General features: G+C 40.8%; 1 protein-coding gene across 1 annotated transcript in view; it reads left to right on the top strand.

The window, feature by feature from the left end:
* rxfp2a (relaxin family peptide receptor 2a) overlaps positions 1 to 4612 on the top strand; it is a 126111-nt gene extending 121499 nt beyond the window's left edge. Inside the window, exons 19-21 of the mRNA XM_084073958.1 lie at positions 2606 to 2774; positions 3017 to 3235; positions 4315 to 4612. Coding sequence (XP_083930084.1) covers positions 2606 to 2774; positions 3017 to 3235; positions 4315 to 4589 — 663 coding nt within the window. The 3' untranslated portion in view covers positions 4590 to 4612. The remainder of the gene's footprint in view (positions 1 to 2605; positions 2775 to 3016; positions 3236 to 4314) is intronic.
* Positions 4613 to 16987: the final 12375 nt, after the last annotated feature.

Genomic DNA, 16987 nt, shown 5'->3' with positions numbered 1-16987 from the left:
TAATTTACCAAAACACATATCATGATGATTGAAAGGAGACTTTAAACTAGCGACTGGAAGCATATAGTATTTATGACAATGTTTATTAAGGTAAGAAAATCAAGTCTAAAGTTCGTCAAAAACCCACCCACTTGCATTGAGAAAAAATATGTCTGATACCAGCAGGGGTAAAACAGCGAAACTACAGGCCATTCATATGAACTGTCACTTCCTATGAACTGTCACTTCCTATATAGACTCAATTTCAGTGGCCAATGCTGGGCCCTTGGTTGGTACACAATGGCATTGGGGGAGGGGTCTAACTACTTTGGATTGGAACACAGGGTATTTTTTTCATATCGTCTCTGTCGCTTGTATTCCAAACTTTTACTTTTCAGCAGTGGTGTAAAGTAACTAAGTACATTTAGTTTAGTACTGTACTTAAATAAAAATATAATTATAAGTCTATAATTAATTAAATGTAAAAAAAATGCGCGCGCGTGTGTGGCCCACACGCAATATGCTTTGTACTGATTTTCTAGTGTTTCTGATGTCTGATTTTCAATGCAAAGCAAGGATTATTACCATGTAAGAGCGCAAGGAATGAAGTACTCTAATCACTGCCTGATTAGAGTACTTCATTAGTATTCGCGTCGTTGAGTTAATGTGTGAATTCCGTCGCAGCCATTACTTATCACCTCAAGAACAATAGCTACACACATGATAAGCCATCAACTCAGAGTTAGCCCACATTCTTGCTGCCCTCCAGCCACTCCTGGAGTCCTGGGCAGTAGCGTATCAGACCGTATCAACGTATCAGATACGCTGTTTTGAACATTTTTTGAAGGTATACGGTGGCGACGAAAAAGAATCTACAGGGCATACTACGTACGTATACAGCGTACCACGGTAGAACACATCACTGTTCAGCCCTATGCATACAAAATGTGAGTACTTTTTCCACCACTGCTTTTCAGGATTCTAATGAAAAAATAACTCAAGATGAGTTGGTGGTGTTGGAGCAATGGAGGGTGAGCAGCCAGCTGGCAGGGAAGAGGCATCTCTGTCTGTGCTCTACAGCAGTGGTTCTCAACCTGTGGGCCCAGGGGGGGTCCCCAGATGACAGTGAAGTGACAATTGAAGTAACCTTTTTAACTCATTCACTGCCATAGGGCGACTTTGACGATTTTTCCCCCCAAAGGCCCAGACTGCCAAGGACAACTTTGACGACTTGTTGTGTTTTTTGGAGTTTTTTTGTAATGCTTTATTTATTTATTTTATTTATTTTGCACACAGAACCAGGAGATAACGTGATCCAAAGATGTACTGCTCCATTCACTTCCTGGTTAAAGCATTTGGGAAACCGCCTGTATCTCGGCTCCTGTGTTTTATATTTTCACAATATTTATCTGTGGAACCGAGTCAAACTAAATATAATGCCTCAACTCCAGTTCTTATCTGGGTGGGTCAAATATGGGTTCAAATATGATTGTTTTGGGGGCCGCGGCCTGAAAAGTTTGAGAACCACTGCTCTAGAGTAGGTTGGTCAGGTAAACATCACCTGTTCAGCAGGGAGAAGAACTAGGCCAGATAGTTCCTCTGCATTTGTTACAGTACATCCTCCCGGTGAAACTCCTCTCTGTCAGGGGAAAAGAAAGCGGCTGCTGACTTCATGTTGTGTGTAACGGAGACAACAAGTCCTCCCACACCACCGACTGTAGTGGTCAGCAGCAGTGACAAACACCATTGTGGGAAATTGGGACAAAGGGTGGGACAAAAGGTTGCAAATAAAAATGTGCGTAGGATGTCTTGCCTGTGTATTTTCACTTTCTCATTGCAACTTCTCTGGCAAATTGGAACAGACTGGACTCCTATGGAAAGCCATTTTAACATTTAATGGAACCACCCTCCTATCTGTGATATATGTTTTAGATATCCAAAATCACGTTTCTCCCAGACAAAACTGCATTCTCATCTCTAGTCATAATTGTAATTAAAGATATCCATAATAACATTCTTAATAGTAGAAATTGTATTTGAAGATATCTAGAATGTAATTTCTCCTAGTCAAAATTCTTTAAATCCTTCAAATCCTTCAAAAGTATAAGTGGCCGTTTTAACATGTACTGTAATAGCTAAACTGGATATGTAGATCATTCAGTTCTTCCTAGTCAAAATTAGCGTTTCAGATATCCACAATGACATTCCTCCTATCCACAACTGTCATTTCAGATATCCATAACGTCATTCTTCCTAGAGAAATTATGTCACTTTTGCCATTCGTGTTTGGGCTTTTAGTTTCAGATATCCCTAATTGCATTCTGGACCAGCGGATAAAGCGGATGCATACTGTACCTGGCAGTGAATGTGTTAAAAGGCGAACATTTTGAACTCAAATCTTTGTTTCTGGGGGTCCCTGGCACAACATATTTTCAGGTGGGGGTCCACGGCCAAATACATATCAATCTGGGGATCCTTGGCACGAAAAGGTTTGAGAACCACTGACCACTGACACTACCTTTAAGTGGTGTGTTAAGAGTTGAGGTACTATTGCTACTACTAACCATTGTATTGCTCTCTTTCCCCTTCCACCAGAGCTAAACAGAGTTTACTGTTCTCCTATCAGGTTATCCTGATCTCCATCTGGGTGGTGGGCTTCATCATTGCTGTCGTACCCCTCCTGGATGAGGACGCATTTGGGAACTACTACGGACGCAACGGGGTGTGCTTCCCTCTGCACTCCGACCGAGAAGAGAAGCCCATTGCCAAGGGATACTCCATAGGAATATTCCTGGGTAATTTGAAGACATCATTTATTGTAGAAGCAATGTTTTGTGTGTGTGTGTGTGCTATGAGCTTGTAGATCTGCTATTTTTGAATAGCCAAAAAAACAGTAAAGAGTGTTTTAAGTTGACGTGTTATCATGTTTTTGTTTTTTTGTATCGGAGCTTCTGAGCGTAAGTCATTCACACATACATGTACTTATAATAACCATCATCTAAGTGACAATAAAGTGAATCTGATCTGAATCATGCAGGCCTGAACATGCTGGCGTTCCTGGTGATCGTGGTGTCCTACTCCAGCATGTTCTACTCCATCTATAAGACGGGAATGAACGCCACGGACGAGAGGAGCCGGCTGCACAGAGACGTAGCTATAGCCAACAGGTTCTTCTTCATCGTCTTCTCTGACGCCCTCTGCTGGATACCCATATTCCTGGTCAAAGTGCTCTCACTGCTGGAAGTGGAGATACCCGGTGAGTGAGGGCTATATACAGGGGTGCACATAACTGGTGCGCAGGTGCGCATGCGCACCCAAAATAAAAAATGAGCACCACATCAGACGACGAGAGGCACTTTTGCGTACCAACAGCTGGGACAGGAATTTCCAAGCTTTTATTTTTTAGCAAAACGAAAAAATAAAAGCCTGGAGATCGAGGCTAGGAATTTACTTCCTGAAGCCACACTCACACAATCACGCTAAAGCACCCGTCGGCCCCATGGACAGCCAGTAGGCGCAGGGGGAGAGATGCATGCTGCACGTGATTGTGTGAGTGTCTCGCATCGCCTCGCATTGCCCCGCTGCCTGCACGCAGCCAGCAGCGGCTGTTAGAGGCACTCGTCACCAATGATGAACGCACCGTGATGGTGCAAAATATGCCGCGAACGTCCCAATCTGGCGGATAAAAGCAGCGCAGCACAGGGCACCAACCTTGGGGGCTTCACCAAACGGTGCTCTTCTGAGTACTAGACCTAAAAAGCTATGTGCACCCCTGGCTATATATTATCAGTGGTGGAAATAGTACTCACATGTTTTACTTAAAACACCCGGAAGGCAAACATCTTAACCACTAAGCCAAAGGGATATCCATATCGCCCGGGGGATAGAAACAATCTTGACCATTTTCACGCTCAAGTGAAACAGATCCAGGAGATCACGTGATCGAAAGATCTCCCCCCCACCCCATCCACTTCCTATTTAGCGTTTTTGGGAAATCAGCTGTATCCTGAGTTCTCTTTTTTTCCCCTGCATTTTGGCGAGACATGCTATATTCAACGGAAGTTGAATCAAGGGAAGCCAAACCACTTAACCACTAAGCCAAAGGGATATCCCTATCGCCCGGGGGAGATATTAGACTTTCAGGCCATCAGGCTAAGGTAGTGAAGCACTCTGTTACATATATTCAAAAGATTTGCACACATTTTCAAGATTTTTTTCCCCAAAAATAGCAGTGAGCTTGTGTATCTGCTATTTTTGAATAGCCACCTGCAAAACCTAGCTTCTACTTAAAAAAAAAAACGTTTCCTGTTCTCCCGACCCACGCATGCCATGCAGGCACCATCTCCAGCTGGCTGGTGATCTTCATCCTGCCCATCAACAGCGCCCTGAACCCCATCCTGTACAGCCTGACCACCACCTTCTTCAGGGAGCAGGTGGAGATGCTGCTCTGTCGCTGGCAGAGGAACCTCACCTCCAAGAAGGAGGACCGCACCAAGAGCATCACCTCCAACACCCTCTTCATGGAGATGTCGCGCAAAGCCTCCGCCTGCCAGCCGTCCGTCTACCTCCCCAAGATGTCGCTGACCGACTCGGACCCGCGCTACGGCTGACGGTGGGGCTTAAAGGGATAGTTCACCTCCAAAATGACTTTTTTTCTATCAATTAGTCACCCCCCTGGAGACTTGAATTCATGGATATTTTTGGTTTTTTTGTCGCATCCCTAAGCCAATAATTTGATGACCGGCAGCGGTTCCCCTTTGTGTCTCCTACCGGAACCACTGCCTACCGGTCCTCTGCTCATCAAATGATTGGTTTAGGAATGCGACAAAAACTAAAAGATATCCATGAATTCAAGTCTACATGTTGAAGTCTACCAATATCAAGACTAATCGATAGAACAAAAGTATTTTTTTGGGTGAACTATCCCTTTAACACCCCCCCCCCCCCCCCCCACCAGCACCGTTGTATGTGTGTGCAGTCAGAGGTGGATTTAACTATGAAAAGGGAGTACCACAGCCAAGTTTAAACCAGGGTCACGGGAATCAGAAAGACTTTATCACACCTTAAAAATATTTCACAGTGTACAAAAAGGTGTGAAATTAATTTTCCAGGGCTTTTGCCAGGGCTTTTGCCAGGGCTTATGGCAGGAGCGGGACACGACTGCAGAACAAGTGGAGGAAGACACCGCAGCAGCTCAACTTTACTAATAAAGAGGCGTATTGTTTCGAGCTGCTCCGGAGTGTTCCGTGTTTGTGGATTTAACTATCGTTTTCAATCGTTTCAAATGAGACGGACCCTGAAGCCACATGGGGGGGGGGGGGGGGGGCTTTCAGGGCCCGTTGTTCGTTTTTTTTCCAGAACAATAGGCTGTTAAATTACAGCAGATTCTGCATATCAACTCATCACAAGGTAATAGGAATCATGGTCCTATTACAGGCCTCGCCTGATTCTGTCCTAAAGATCAGCTGATCTGCGCAGAATATCCATAAGCTGCCTGCTTTGAACATGGGCGGAAGAAACCTTTTCACTCACCGTTTCTGTGACGGGACGACTTACTGTGTGTACGTTTATAATTGGGCAGCTGGTGTAGGACCGACCGACGGACACACAGGGACAATAAACGGCCAATATCTCGAACCTTTCACACGATGCTAAGATGTTTCTACAAGCTACTATATAGGGGGGGAAGTTGTTGACCAGTGAATCCTAATTGGCTAAAAATGCACACTGTATTTGTGGCCTTAGTGCCTTTGGATTTTTTATTTTATTATTTATTTATTTTGTATTATTGTGCTGTTCTTTCGCGTTGGCGAGCTGCACTGATCCTGATGAAATGGAGAGCCATTAAATAGGTCTCAACAGAACTGCTTCCAGCGGGTCCACGGTATACTGGTGGTCCGTCTGGAAAAGAGAAGCAAAAAATTCTGGCATTCTAGTTGACAAAATACTGTTTTGAAAATAACATGCAGTGAGCTTGTTTCATTTTGTCTATCTCTGTAACAATAGTGGTACATTCATACCAGAGAGTCTCATGGACAAAGTGTTTATAATTAGGGATGTCCGATATTATCGGCCTCCCGATATTATCGGCCGATATTAGCATAAAAATTGATTGTTTTTTTTTTTTTTTTTTTTTTTTTTTTGCTTTATAAAGAAGTTACAGGAGTTCTTACTGTATATGGTGTGTGTGATATGAAATTTGAGCTTACCCTAATCACAATAATCCCCGCATATATCGGTATCGGTTGATATCGGTATCGGTAATTAAGAGTTGGACAATATCGGTATATCGGTTATCGGTAAAAAAGCCAATATCGGACAACCCTATTTATAATCCTAATCAATCAGAACATACAGTATAACGGCAATGTTACACAACGCAAGTGCACCACACACAGCCCACAGTGGAAAGCGCATGGCGCACAAACAAGGTTTTTTTTTTTTTTTTTACGATCTACATTCGTAGAGTTGTTGGTGAGAGGACGCCACACAACGGCACTTTAAAAAAAGGTTTACAAACCTGCACCTGCTCACAGTGGGTCTTAAATCATGAGGGAACCGTGTGTGATAGTACCAAGAGTAGCCTACTATGTATGTTTTTATGAGCCAAGGTTTTTTTTGAGGACTACAAAGTATATCACATACGATAAGGTACCAAAGAGAGAGAGCTATTATTACTGTTAAATATGTTTTTTTTTAAAACGATGTACATTTAAGTGTTAACAAGTTGTGTTTCTGTGGACAAATCCAACAGCTCATTAAAAAATACTGTATTTGCCTTTGTCACCGCCCACTTGCACCCCCCTCAACCGTGCCCCCCCCCCCCCCGACTGCCTCCCAAAGCGCTTCTGCTCTAGCTGTCTGTCTGTGATCTTTTTAAACACTTGTAAAAAGTGCTTCACAACAACAATGCTGCTGTAATGAAGACATTATAGCTGCAAAAAAAAAGCATCCTCGCACAGCAACGTTGACTTGAGTCCTTAGAGACGAATGAAAAGCAGAAATAGTTACAAAATCATGGCACTGCGTCTTTAATCCTCCTAATCAAGGTCTTTATGAAGATGTGACATCTTCATCAAAATCTTCTCTCATGGGGGGTCCTTGGCATATCTTTTAAAATGGGGGTCTGCAGGCAAATAAGTCTCAACTTGGGGGTCCTTCACATGAAAACGTTTGAGAACCACTGTTCTACAGTACAAATCGAGCGAGGTCGCGGTAGGGTGAGGAGGGGTTATAGGGCCGGCGGACACGGGTGAGGGTAGAACATGACCGACGTGAAGACAAATCAACAGCATAGTTATTCTGATTATTATGTCCCACTCGTATCCCTCTCTGTGGTCGTCATACAGCAGGTGATCTTAAAATGTATGATAGCCTTGTGCTTTAATAATCAATAGTTTAACCACCTGGATCATCAAGAGGATGGAAACGGCAGCAGTGCCTCATAGTGTTCACTGTGGGAAGCAGGCAGTGTCTTTGTCAATACTCTAGTGACCTCTACTGGCCGATAGATAGGACTGCAGTAAACATGGGGGTGAAATGACAATGAATACATTAGGAAAAAACAACATTGTTTGGTTCTCAAACGTTTTACTTTGAAGAACCTCCAAAACTCTGAGAGTGTACAGACCTGTAAGGGCCCATTTGGAACCGCCTCGATTAAGGAACCCTGAGGGTCCTTGGACCCCACTGCTCTAAAGCCTATAGAAAAAGCCAAACAAGTGCACTGTAAAATTACGGCTGCATTTTTACAACCCTTTACATCTCTCCTTAGAGATGGCCGGACGTAGACACTCGAGCCAAGCAAGACCCGAAGTCAAGCCGTGATTTGTGAAGGATTTGAAATGGGCATAATAGTACATTTCAACCTCTGCTTGACCAACAACAACAAGTCATTGGCCATCGTCATTCCTGTGGCGTTGCATTGTACAGACTGCAGACACTGTGTAAAAGATAGAGCCCTATGATGCACTCAGTGCAACGTGGGCAATGCCTTAAAGGTGGGGTAAGTAACACAAGGTTTTTGTTAAAAGGTTAAAGTTATATATTGTGATAGTAATCCTGGCTATAAGAGTTTTTGTTCAGTGACAGACTTCTCTTTTACTGTTACTTATTTTGTCTTGTATCAGCAACTACTTGATGTGCACAACAGCTCTTTGAACTATTGTCAATTGCAGACTGAACTGAACCGTATCAATCTTAAGAGTCTTATATAATTGTATCCATTATTGATGTTTTTCTGCCTGTAGTGTTTGGTACAAATCATCACTGAAACAAGACTAGGTGGGCCTATGTAAGCTGGACACAGATACATGGGGATGTACGTTAATCATAATGCTTTGGAGAATTGTTAATATACTCAACTATGTCTCTAACACTTTGGTACTATCTCCATGCACAGAGGGACGATTGCTCTGCGATTGGCTAGTTTGTTGCCAACTGAGTATACACATGCCATAGCCTGAAGGGACGATTGCTCATGAATACGAGTTGAAATGAGTCATGAATCAGACCATGAACAAATCATGTCATCTGTTGTTGTTAAACTGTTTAGATATTAGTATGTGATATCTATTTGTACCTTTTTATACAGAACATGCTGCATGCTGCAAATGCATGTATTTATTTTTTTATAACGTGTTGCCGTTGAGTTGTATAAAGTCGACAATCACTATCAGTCAAGATGTTTAACGAGGTAAAGCGGCTGAGCCAAAAATGTACTGCAAAAATGTACCGAAAATAAATGTATCACAAATCTCAGCCTTATTTGACCTGGGAAAGAGGAGTGATGGCTAATTGAAATCCATAGGGCTGACGTAGCAGCAGAAAGCTGTGTCTTTCCTATAAGGCTTAGATGACTTCAACTTCAATAGACTTTATGCACAGCAGCCATATTGGAAAGAAATCGGGCCGCTTCCTTACTTCCTTCACAGGTGTTATCAATTAAACTAATTAAGGTTGTGTTACATTCTGCTACACCAGCAGGTGTAGCATTTGGACCCAAATGGCTCCCTACGGGTGTGTGACTCTGAGAGTGTACAAATGGGCTTCCATTTGTACATTCTCACAGTTATAGGGGTCCTTGAAATTAACAAAAAGTTTTAGAGCCACTGTGCTATACTAAATGGAACAGAATGATTAGTATCATTGGTAACACCAGTGAAGGAAGTAAGGAAGAGGCCCAATTTCTTTCTAATATGGCTGCTGTGCACAGAGCCATATTGTCAGATCATAGGTTTACAAATGTAAACAAAAAATATACATATCTTTGTCGTACAAGCTCCCATCATTGCAGTTTTCAAGAAAGGGGAAAAGCATGGAGATGGATTCATGAAACAGGGAAAACGGGTCAGATTTTGTCAAATATTCCTAATGAGTAAAATATATAAAGAGCATACTAATAAAAAAAGAAAAGAAAAAGACTGGAATGGAATGAGGCAGTTAAAAGAGGAGCAGAGGTAAATGGATGTACGCACAGCATGCGTAAGTTGTGTGGTGGGAAACAAATCGTAATAGAAACAGATAGGCCTATAGAAGTGTGAACATTAGCCCAATCAGCGTGCAGCTACTGCAATGTGGCGAGGCAGCTCAACCGGCACTGTGAGCATGAGCATTCTGTCATTTCAGAAAACAGTAGGGCCTGGTAAAAAAAAAAAAAAGTTACAAAATAACTGCATTTTTAGAAATTTTGACACAATTTTGACACAAATGTTGACACCATTTTTTTAAATGTTTGCCTATAATGACATGTATCCAAAATGGGTGCGCCAGGTCTATAATATTTGTGTTTCATGTCACATGTAGATGGACCGCCATGGATTGAGATGCACTCAGTGGCGATCTAAAATCTGATGATTCTGCAAAGAAATGTCAGAGTTGGAGAACGATGAAATTGAGGTTACATATGAACACTAGGGGGAGGCAATTGCATGTTTTTTGTTTAAAAGGTTAAGAAGCTCTATATTCTGATAGTATTGATTGGTATAGAGGATTTGTTCAATCTCTGTCTCTTCAGCTCTTTAATAATCAGGAAAAAAAAATTCAGGTGGGTTGCAGCTTAAATGTTAGTTATATAGTGTTCCAGTTTAAAATATGTCTGGTCATTTATTTGTGTCATCACTCATCACTTCCAATTTCACTTGTTTATCCTGTATCCTGTATGAATCCTTGCTCCTGAATGGATAAAATTGGTATCTCAACATGACATTTATTTTCTGTTTACTAAAGAGGTGGAGAGACGGGGAGAACCATGCTACTGAACAATCACTCTAATAATTATTAGACTATCAGAATATAGAGCTATTAAACAGCAAACAAATCTATATCATCACTATAGCACGTAACTTATACCTTTAAACACTCTACAGCTCTGGTTTACTCTTGGGCTTTGACGGTGGACATCAGTCCACCGTCATCCTTTTCATCACTCCTCTTACCCATGAAATAAAGGCTGGGTTTGTGAAGATTACCTTGATCAGGGACAGAGAGCATGATCATAAGCCCCTGAGGGCTGATAAGTGGCAATTCAGTGGGTGCCATGCACCCATTGATGCACCCACACAATCCAGACAATCCCCTACAGTTTGTTTAATAAAATAATAACAAACACTGAAATGTTTTCTAAATATGTGATGATGACCAAGTACTAAATATTTTCCATTGCTAATTAGCACTTTCAAATGTTCAAAACCTTGAGCAGCCTGCGCTCGAGCTACAAGCTCATATGAGCTTGTATATCTGCTATTTTTGAATAGCCCAAAAGAAATCTAAAAATGACAGAGATGCGTTCCCGGTTTGAATGGGTTAAACTGTCTATATAATAATGTAGGTGTGGAGATAACAGTTGACTGAATTGAATACTATGCTGTTGTTACAAATGTGTTGTTTTTTAAATGTGCAAATAAATAATAATAAATAAATAAATAAGGACCTCTGGGTCCACACCAGTGTTGTGGACCCACGACTAAAACTATGACGAAAAATGTTTGTCGACTACCTTTTTTAACTAAATAAAAACAAAATAAAAACTAAGCTATGATGACTAAAACTAAGACTAAATTGACAATTTCGTCAACAAATAAAAACTAGACTAAAATGTTAGTGAGGGACTAATGGAGAAGAGATCCAGTAGAACTAAAAGACAAGTCATTTTATGTTTGGTTACGCTTGGTTGTTGCGTTCTGAAAATAGTCGATCTACAAGCTCACAGCGCGTCGCTCTGCAACACGTGAGCTTGAAGATCGATTTTCAGCATGCAACCAAGTGCAAAATCAGCCATTACGACGCCTTCAAGGCACCGCCAAAACACATTTTAGTCGAATAAATCAACAGATTTAGTTGACTAAAAGATCATGATATTTAGTCGACTAAAACTCGACTTTTCAGATGACTAAAATGTGACTAAAACTAAATGGAATTTTCTTCAAAAGACTAAAACTAAATCAACTCTGGTACACACACATCGAGAACCACTGCTCTAGACTGTGTGAATATGTAATATATATATGAAACTCATATCATCCTACTCTACCAGAGGAGCTTCCACAGACTGAAAAACGATCGTTTTCCAAAAGGAAGACAATTCTTGTCGAAACGTTGGTTTGTCCTTTAAAAGAAAACAGTTTTGCATCGTGGCTACGAGCTGTGCCCTTCTTTTAAATATTTGTGTATCCTCCGTTGCCAGCAGCACCACCTCAATGTTGGTGCGTGCTCCTTCTCCTGTGTTTGCCTATTATTTCCCTTTTTCAATAGCACTGTAAGTTTATTATTTGCAAGCATCTGTGTGTGTTTGGGATTTATGTTAGATATTTGTCTGGGAGTTGTTATGGTTTACTTTGAAAAGATCACCAGCACTCACTTATTGGCCGTATTGGCCAAAATTGTATTGTGTGTGACTGAAAGCTGTGATATTATATGGCGTGTCTCTGTATGTCTCTACACTCCTATTTTAATAAAGAAAAATAAAACAAAAACAGCAACATAGCGCGTTCACAAACATAACGTGTTTTTGTTATGTTGCTGTTAGCATAGTATTGTGGCCCGTACTGTATCACACTTTGCTGCTTTTGCATTTCTCTGCTTGTACCCGTATGAGTATTGACAAATAAACTATCTTGTTTCTTGATTGATTCTTGTATGATGTAAAACATATTTTCTAGGCCTGGTTAAATAGTACGGCTCTATGTGTGCATTGGGGTAACTTCTTTCATTTGCTTTGTATTTGAAAGGAAAAAAGAGAGTATCTATTTTCCATATTTAATTCTTTCAGTTTCAAGTAATCATGAATGCAATTATTTGTAAGTTTACAGTACACACAATTTACTGTAGACTTACAGGTGGTTACTGCTAAATGTAATCTGTTCACACTTGAACAGATTGGTGTATTCATGTGGCTAATGGCAATTGTCTTGCTTTGAATTTACAATGAATTTAAAATATATTTTGTGAAATTGCTGTATGCAATCTCTAAACAACAAACATCTTCTCTTATGGGGGTTGTCGCCAAGCAGCGATATTTATCACCCTCCTGTTCCCAAGTCGGGTTCTTAGATTGTAGATCGGCTACTTTCGCACAGCTAATTCCACATCAGCTTGTAGATCGGATATTTTCATCATTCGGCAATGGATACAGTGGACATGGTGTGTGGATACAATAACATGCTGTGGAACTTTGGACTTCTTCAAGTCAGGAGAGTTGTTGCGCTATGTTGGAACAACACGGATGCCCCGACATTAAGGATATGTGGCACAGGGAGCTCATGAACTGTATCGGTCTGGAAAGACTAACATATATATTTAGGGGTAAGCGGAGCGATTTTGTCCAGCTTTGGGAAACATACATGAATGCTATGGAGATCATTACTTTAGAGAAAAGGAAACCGAAAACTACATTTCATATGGTAAAGAAAGTGTAAACAATGTGATTTATTTATCTAATTTATTTATCATTATTATTATTTTATTTTTTTATAATAATGCAAGTGCAAGGGTATATGTGTATGAATGTGTGTTATAGTGTATGTAGTCTATACAAATATTATTCTTTTAAAAAAAACATGCTGTGGAGCAACAAGTTGAGGTCAAGGATCAAGACAGGCCTCAATCAGGCCTCAGAGGGACTGAGGAGGAAGGAGTTGTGAGTGACATAGGAGAAGAGAAGACTGCAGCCTGCACATCTGACGCCAGAGGTAGCTAGAGAGGAGAAGCTGGGAAAGCAAAGAAGAGAAGACCTGAGTCGACAGAGTTGACTTATCAGCAAGTTATGCTTGTGTTGAGTGTTGAGAATTAATAAACAGTATTTTAGAGAGCTATTCTAGTGTGTGTGAAACATAATCTGAGCTATTCAATGACTAATGTGATGTTTTATTGTGATATGCTTTGATTGTTTGTGTTGTGTGTATTGTCACTAGTCATAGATGTAATGCGTGTCCAGTTGAAACTAAATGTGTGTTACTGCTGAAGTTACAAGCAAAGATGTTCCTATTTGTAATAGTAAGCAACAGATAACAGTCAGATCTGAATGTGTAACCATAGCTACGATGTTAACTGTGTAAGCTGAGTTTTGTTAGGGAAGCTACACTTTTGTCAGAGAGTCACACTGCCTGAAGAGGCTGTGGAATTTCAAAAACTGTCATGTCTGACATAACCTAGCAGTAGCGAGATCAAGGTTAACTGTAACCTTTAACAATGACATCTTGTGTACGTTTGAAGCTTTGAATGTTCAAAGCCTTCGTATTATTATGACTAAATTAAATTATGACTTAAATTAAATTCAGCTCAAGGTGGGGGGTATTTTGAGCATGCCATGGGGTCTGCGTCATAGTAGCCTTGAACATTGTCAACTTCACATTTGACACAGTGACTTGGAGAAAGCTGTTTTGAGATGATGTAATGGTTAGTGAGGATGACTAAGAAGAGGCAGGTGATGGGTATAAGGAATATGGTGGGTTGTACTATTGACAAGGTCATCAGGGGTTATAAAAGGGCTGCACAACGGGCGCACGAGAGGATTCCAACCCCAAGGAGGGACGGGGCACGCCTGCCCCGAGGAGGATGAGTCTTTACGAGGAGGCCTCTTACTGCCATACTTAAAATACTTGCAGATTCACATTCAGCTAAAATGTCTGGCATTGTCCGTCTTTTGGCTTGAATAGCTGTCTGGCAATAATCACGTTAAGTATAGCTTGTCTACAGTTTAAGACAGTTTCCAGGGGGTCCCCAGCAAAATCAGTTAATACAGCGTCACAATTATTTTAACCATATTTCATACTACGGCTATTCAAAAATAGCATACAGTATATACAAGCTCATAGTGCGACACTATTTTTGAGATGGGGGGTCCGCATGTAGCCAATACATATCATTTTGTGGGTCCTTGACATGAAAAGGTTTGAGAACCACTGTAGTAAACAACATGTCCTTTCATCAATTCACTGCCTCCACACTTGCCGGGCCAGCGTGACAGGTGTCCACGGCAGGTGTCCTTTTCATGAGAACCAAAGAAGGTGCGCCCTTGGCGACAAGGGCTGACAGACAGGGAATTTAAAGGACCACTTCAGACCATCCTCATATAATCCTCACTAATGCTCATTATAAGGCATTACTCTATCCTGCCATTTCCTGTCTCTCTCCACTGTCACTGTCAAATAAAGGCTTGAGAGAGTGATTACAGTGCACATGTGTTACTGGTTTATATTTACATATCTCGGTAAATCTCCCGTTTTATTGGTATAGATTAGAATATCAGCTGGCTATGCATTGGCTTTGCATTGTTCCGTGTGTGCATTTCGTTTTGTCATAGGCTCGCTCCCAACAGTCACTCACACTGACTACTGACTCCTCCATCCTCCCACGCTTGTTTATGTGGATGCCGGGTTGGATTGAAACTGACGTCTTCATTTTGCGAACAATGGAGCAAGGAAAAAGAGTTAATGAAGAAAAGTAGAATTGACGAGTATTGTGCCATGTGTAACGACATGGTTGATGTCAGCAACAAAGGGAAAGGTGCCATAATGGCATGCTTTGAGTGACTGACAAGCAATGACTCAATCTGAGAAGATTGAGTAAAAAAAAGTTTTTTTCCCATCCTGTCGGATCCCCAATTGAGAACAAAATAACAGCAGCAGAGCTGTCCAGTCCCCGTACTATATCCATGAGTCTCTTCTATTCCCCTCTCTCTCTCTATCTCTGTTTTATTATTATTATTTATTATTTCAGATATGCCAGTGTTGATTAGATTTATATTGGGACAATTTAACTCAGGAACAATTCATTCAACAAAAACCTAAGAAAAAGACAATCTAAACATGAAAAAATAAAAACAAAAACAAGCAAAGACAAAGATTATAAAATACAATCATTCATGAATGGTCTTTGGTTCCTTAAATAAAGGGGGTACTATAGCTAATAGAGTTAATGGAGCATCAGTTTAAACCCCTTTAAACCTATTTTACACTATATTCTATAAAGTAGCCAATCTACAAGCTCATATCATCAGCTCATCAAAAGTGTCCTCCTTTCTGAGGTTGGAATACTTTCATTACCGTAAGCCATGAAATCCTTCGTTTTGTTGTTACTTTTGGGCAAGGGTCACCATGGCAGCTCATGATGGACATTTTCATAAATATTTCATTTTTGCCATGGATATTCAAAATAGTCATTTTACCAAAAACACATTGGCCTAGCCCTAAATGTTTACTAATGGACTCCTAATGTGTCATAGGGTCCATTCCAACCTGCTACACATTTTAAAACAATATGTCTGCATTAACTACTGAGCCACTTAACCACCAAAAAAAAGGTGAGTGGGTGCATCAAATGGCTATTAGAGAAGCTTTTCAAAGGACAGTGTTACTTGAGGATAGAAGGAGATCAAGTTCTACCAGCTAAACAATTTGTTTGGTTTGGCAAGGTGGCTTCAATAGTTGCGGTTTCCATTAAGGCGATAAGGTATTCTCTGCTGATAAGAAAGTCCAACGCATGTGAATGTAACAATGGAAAAAAGACAGACACTACAAGCTACACTTGATTTGATTGATTAGACTAGATTAGTAATAATAACATGTTAAATGCTTCTCACGGAAATGTCAAGGATAAAATGCCAATGGAACACTGGAACAAGGAAACTTGAGAGAAACAATTAGTACATGATGAGTGATTGATGAAGGGCATGCCAGGATTTGTATTGAATGCAGTGTCACAATAGTTTAGTTTAGTTTAGTTTAATTGAATTGCTCTTTTCCTGCACCATTCTTTCACTGTGGTCCCTTGCATGCAAACTTTCATTATTCAGAAAAAAGAAAAGTTTTTTCTCCAACAAAAGATTGAAAGCACATTTAGCTATTTTCACAGAATTGAGGCAGCTATTAGCAATCATTTATTTTAGCTCAGCTTGTTGTCTTCGCCTAATTGTGTGTACAGGTATGTGCAATACTGCAAATCTCCTGCAACATGAGTATGTTACTATACGAGTCACCAAAGTTATTCAAATACATTTGCATACGTTTTTACATTATAATGAAGAAAAATTACTCTGTTTAGATTAGCACTGTGTGTGTGTGTGTGTGTGTGTGTGTGTGTGTGTGTGTGTGTGTGTGTGTGTGTGTGTGTGTGTGTGTGTGTGTGTGTGCTGTGGAGTGTCGCTTGGGGCCCGAGCTAACTGGCGTCTCCACCAAGGCGAGCAGAGGGCTGAGGAGAGGTTTCAGCACCAAAGACAAGTAGTGGAAGGAAGGTATGTGCCTGTTTTCATCCTCAGTCAACTTGATATGATGACACCTGGGGTCTGATTGCCAGAGTGGTGACAGCCATGGTCTGATCAGCCCAGCCCTATAAATGTTTGCTGAACATTTCCTCAGATGAAACTCACTCCCTTGGTGAATGGACACAGGCTCAGGTGGTAAGCAAAAACACACTCCAACATTTGTCCTTATATGGCTTGTTAAGACTGAATAAGACTATGGAATAATTATGGTTTCTACTCACTTCCCTAGGCACCACAGGGTACTTCATG

This window comes from Gymnoscopelus microlampas, assembly GCF_963454915.1.
Source record: "Gymnoscopelus microlampas genome assembly, chromosome: 12".
In the NCBI taxonomy this organism is placed as follows: Eukaryota; Metazoa; Chordata; class Actinopteri; order Myctophiformes; family Myctophidae; genus Gymnoscopelus; species Gymnoscopelus microlampas.
Note: the sequence above shows the minus strand (reverse complement) of the source record. Positions and strands in the feature narration are given on the sequence as shown.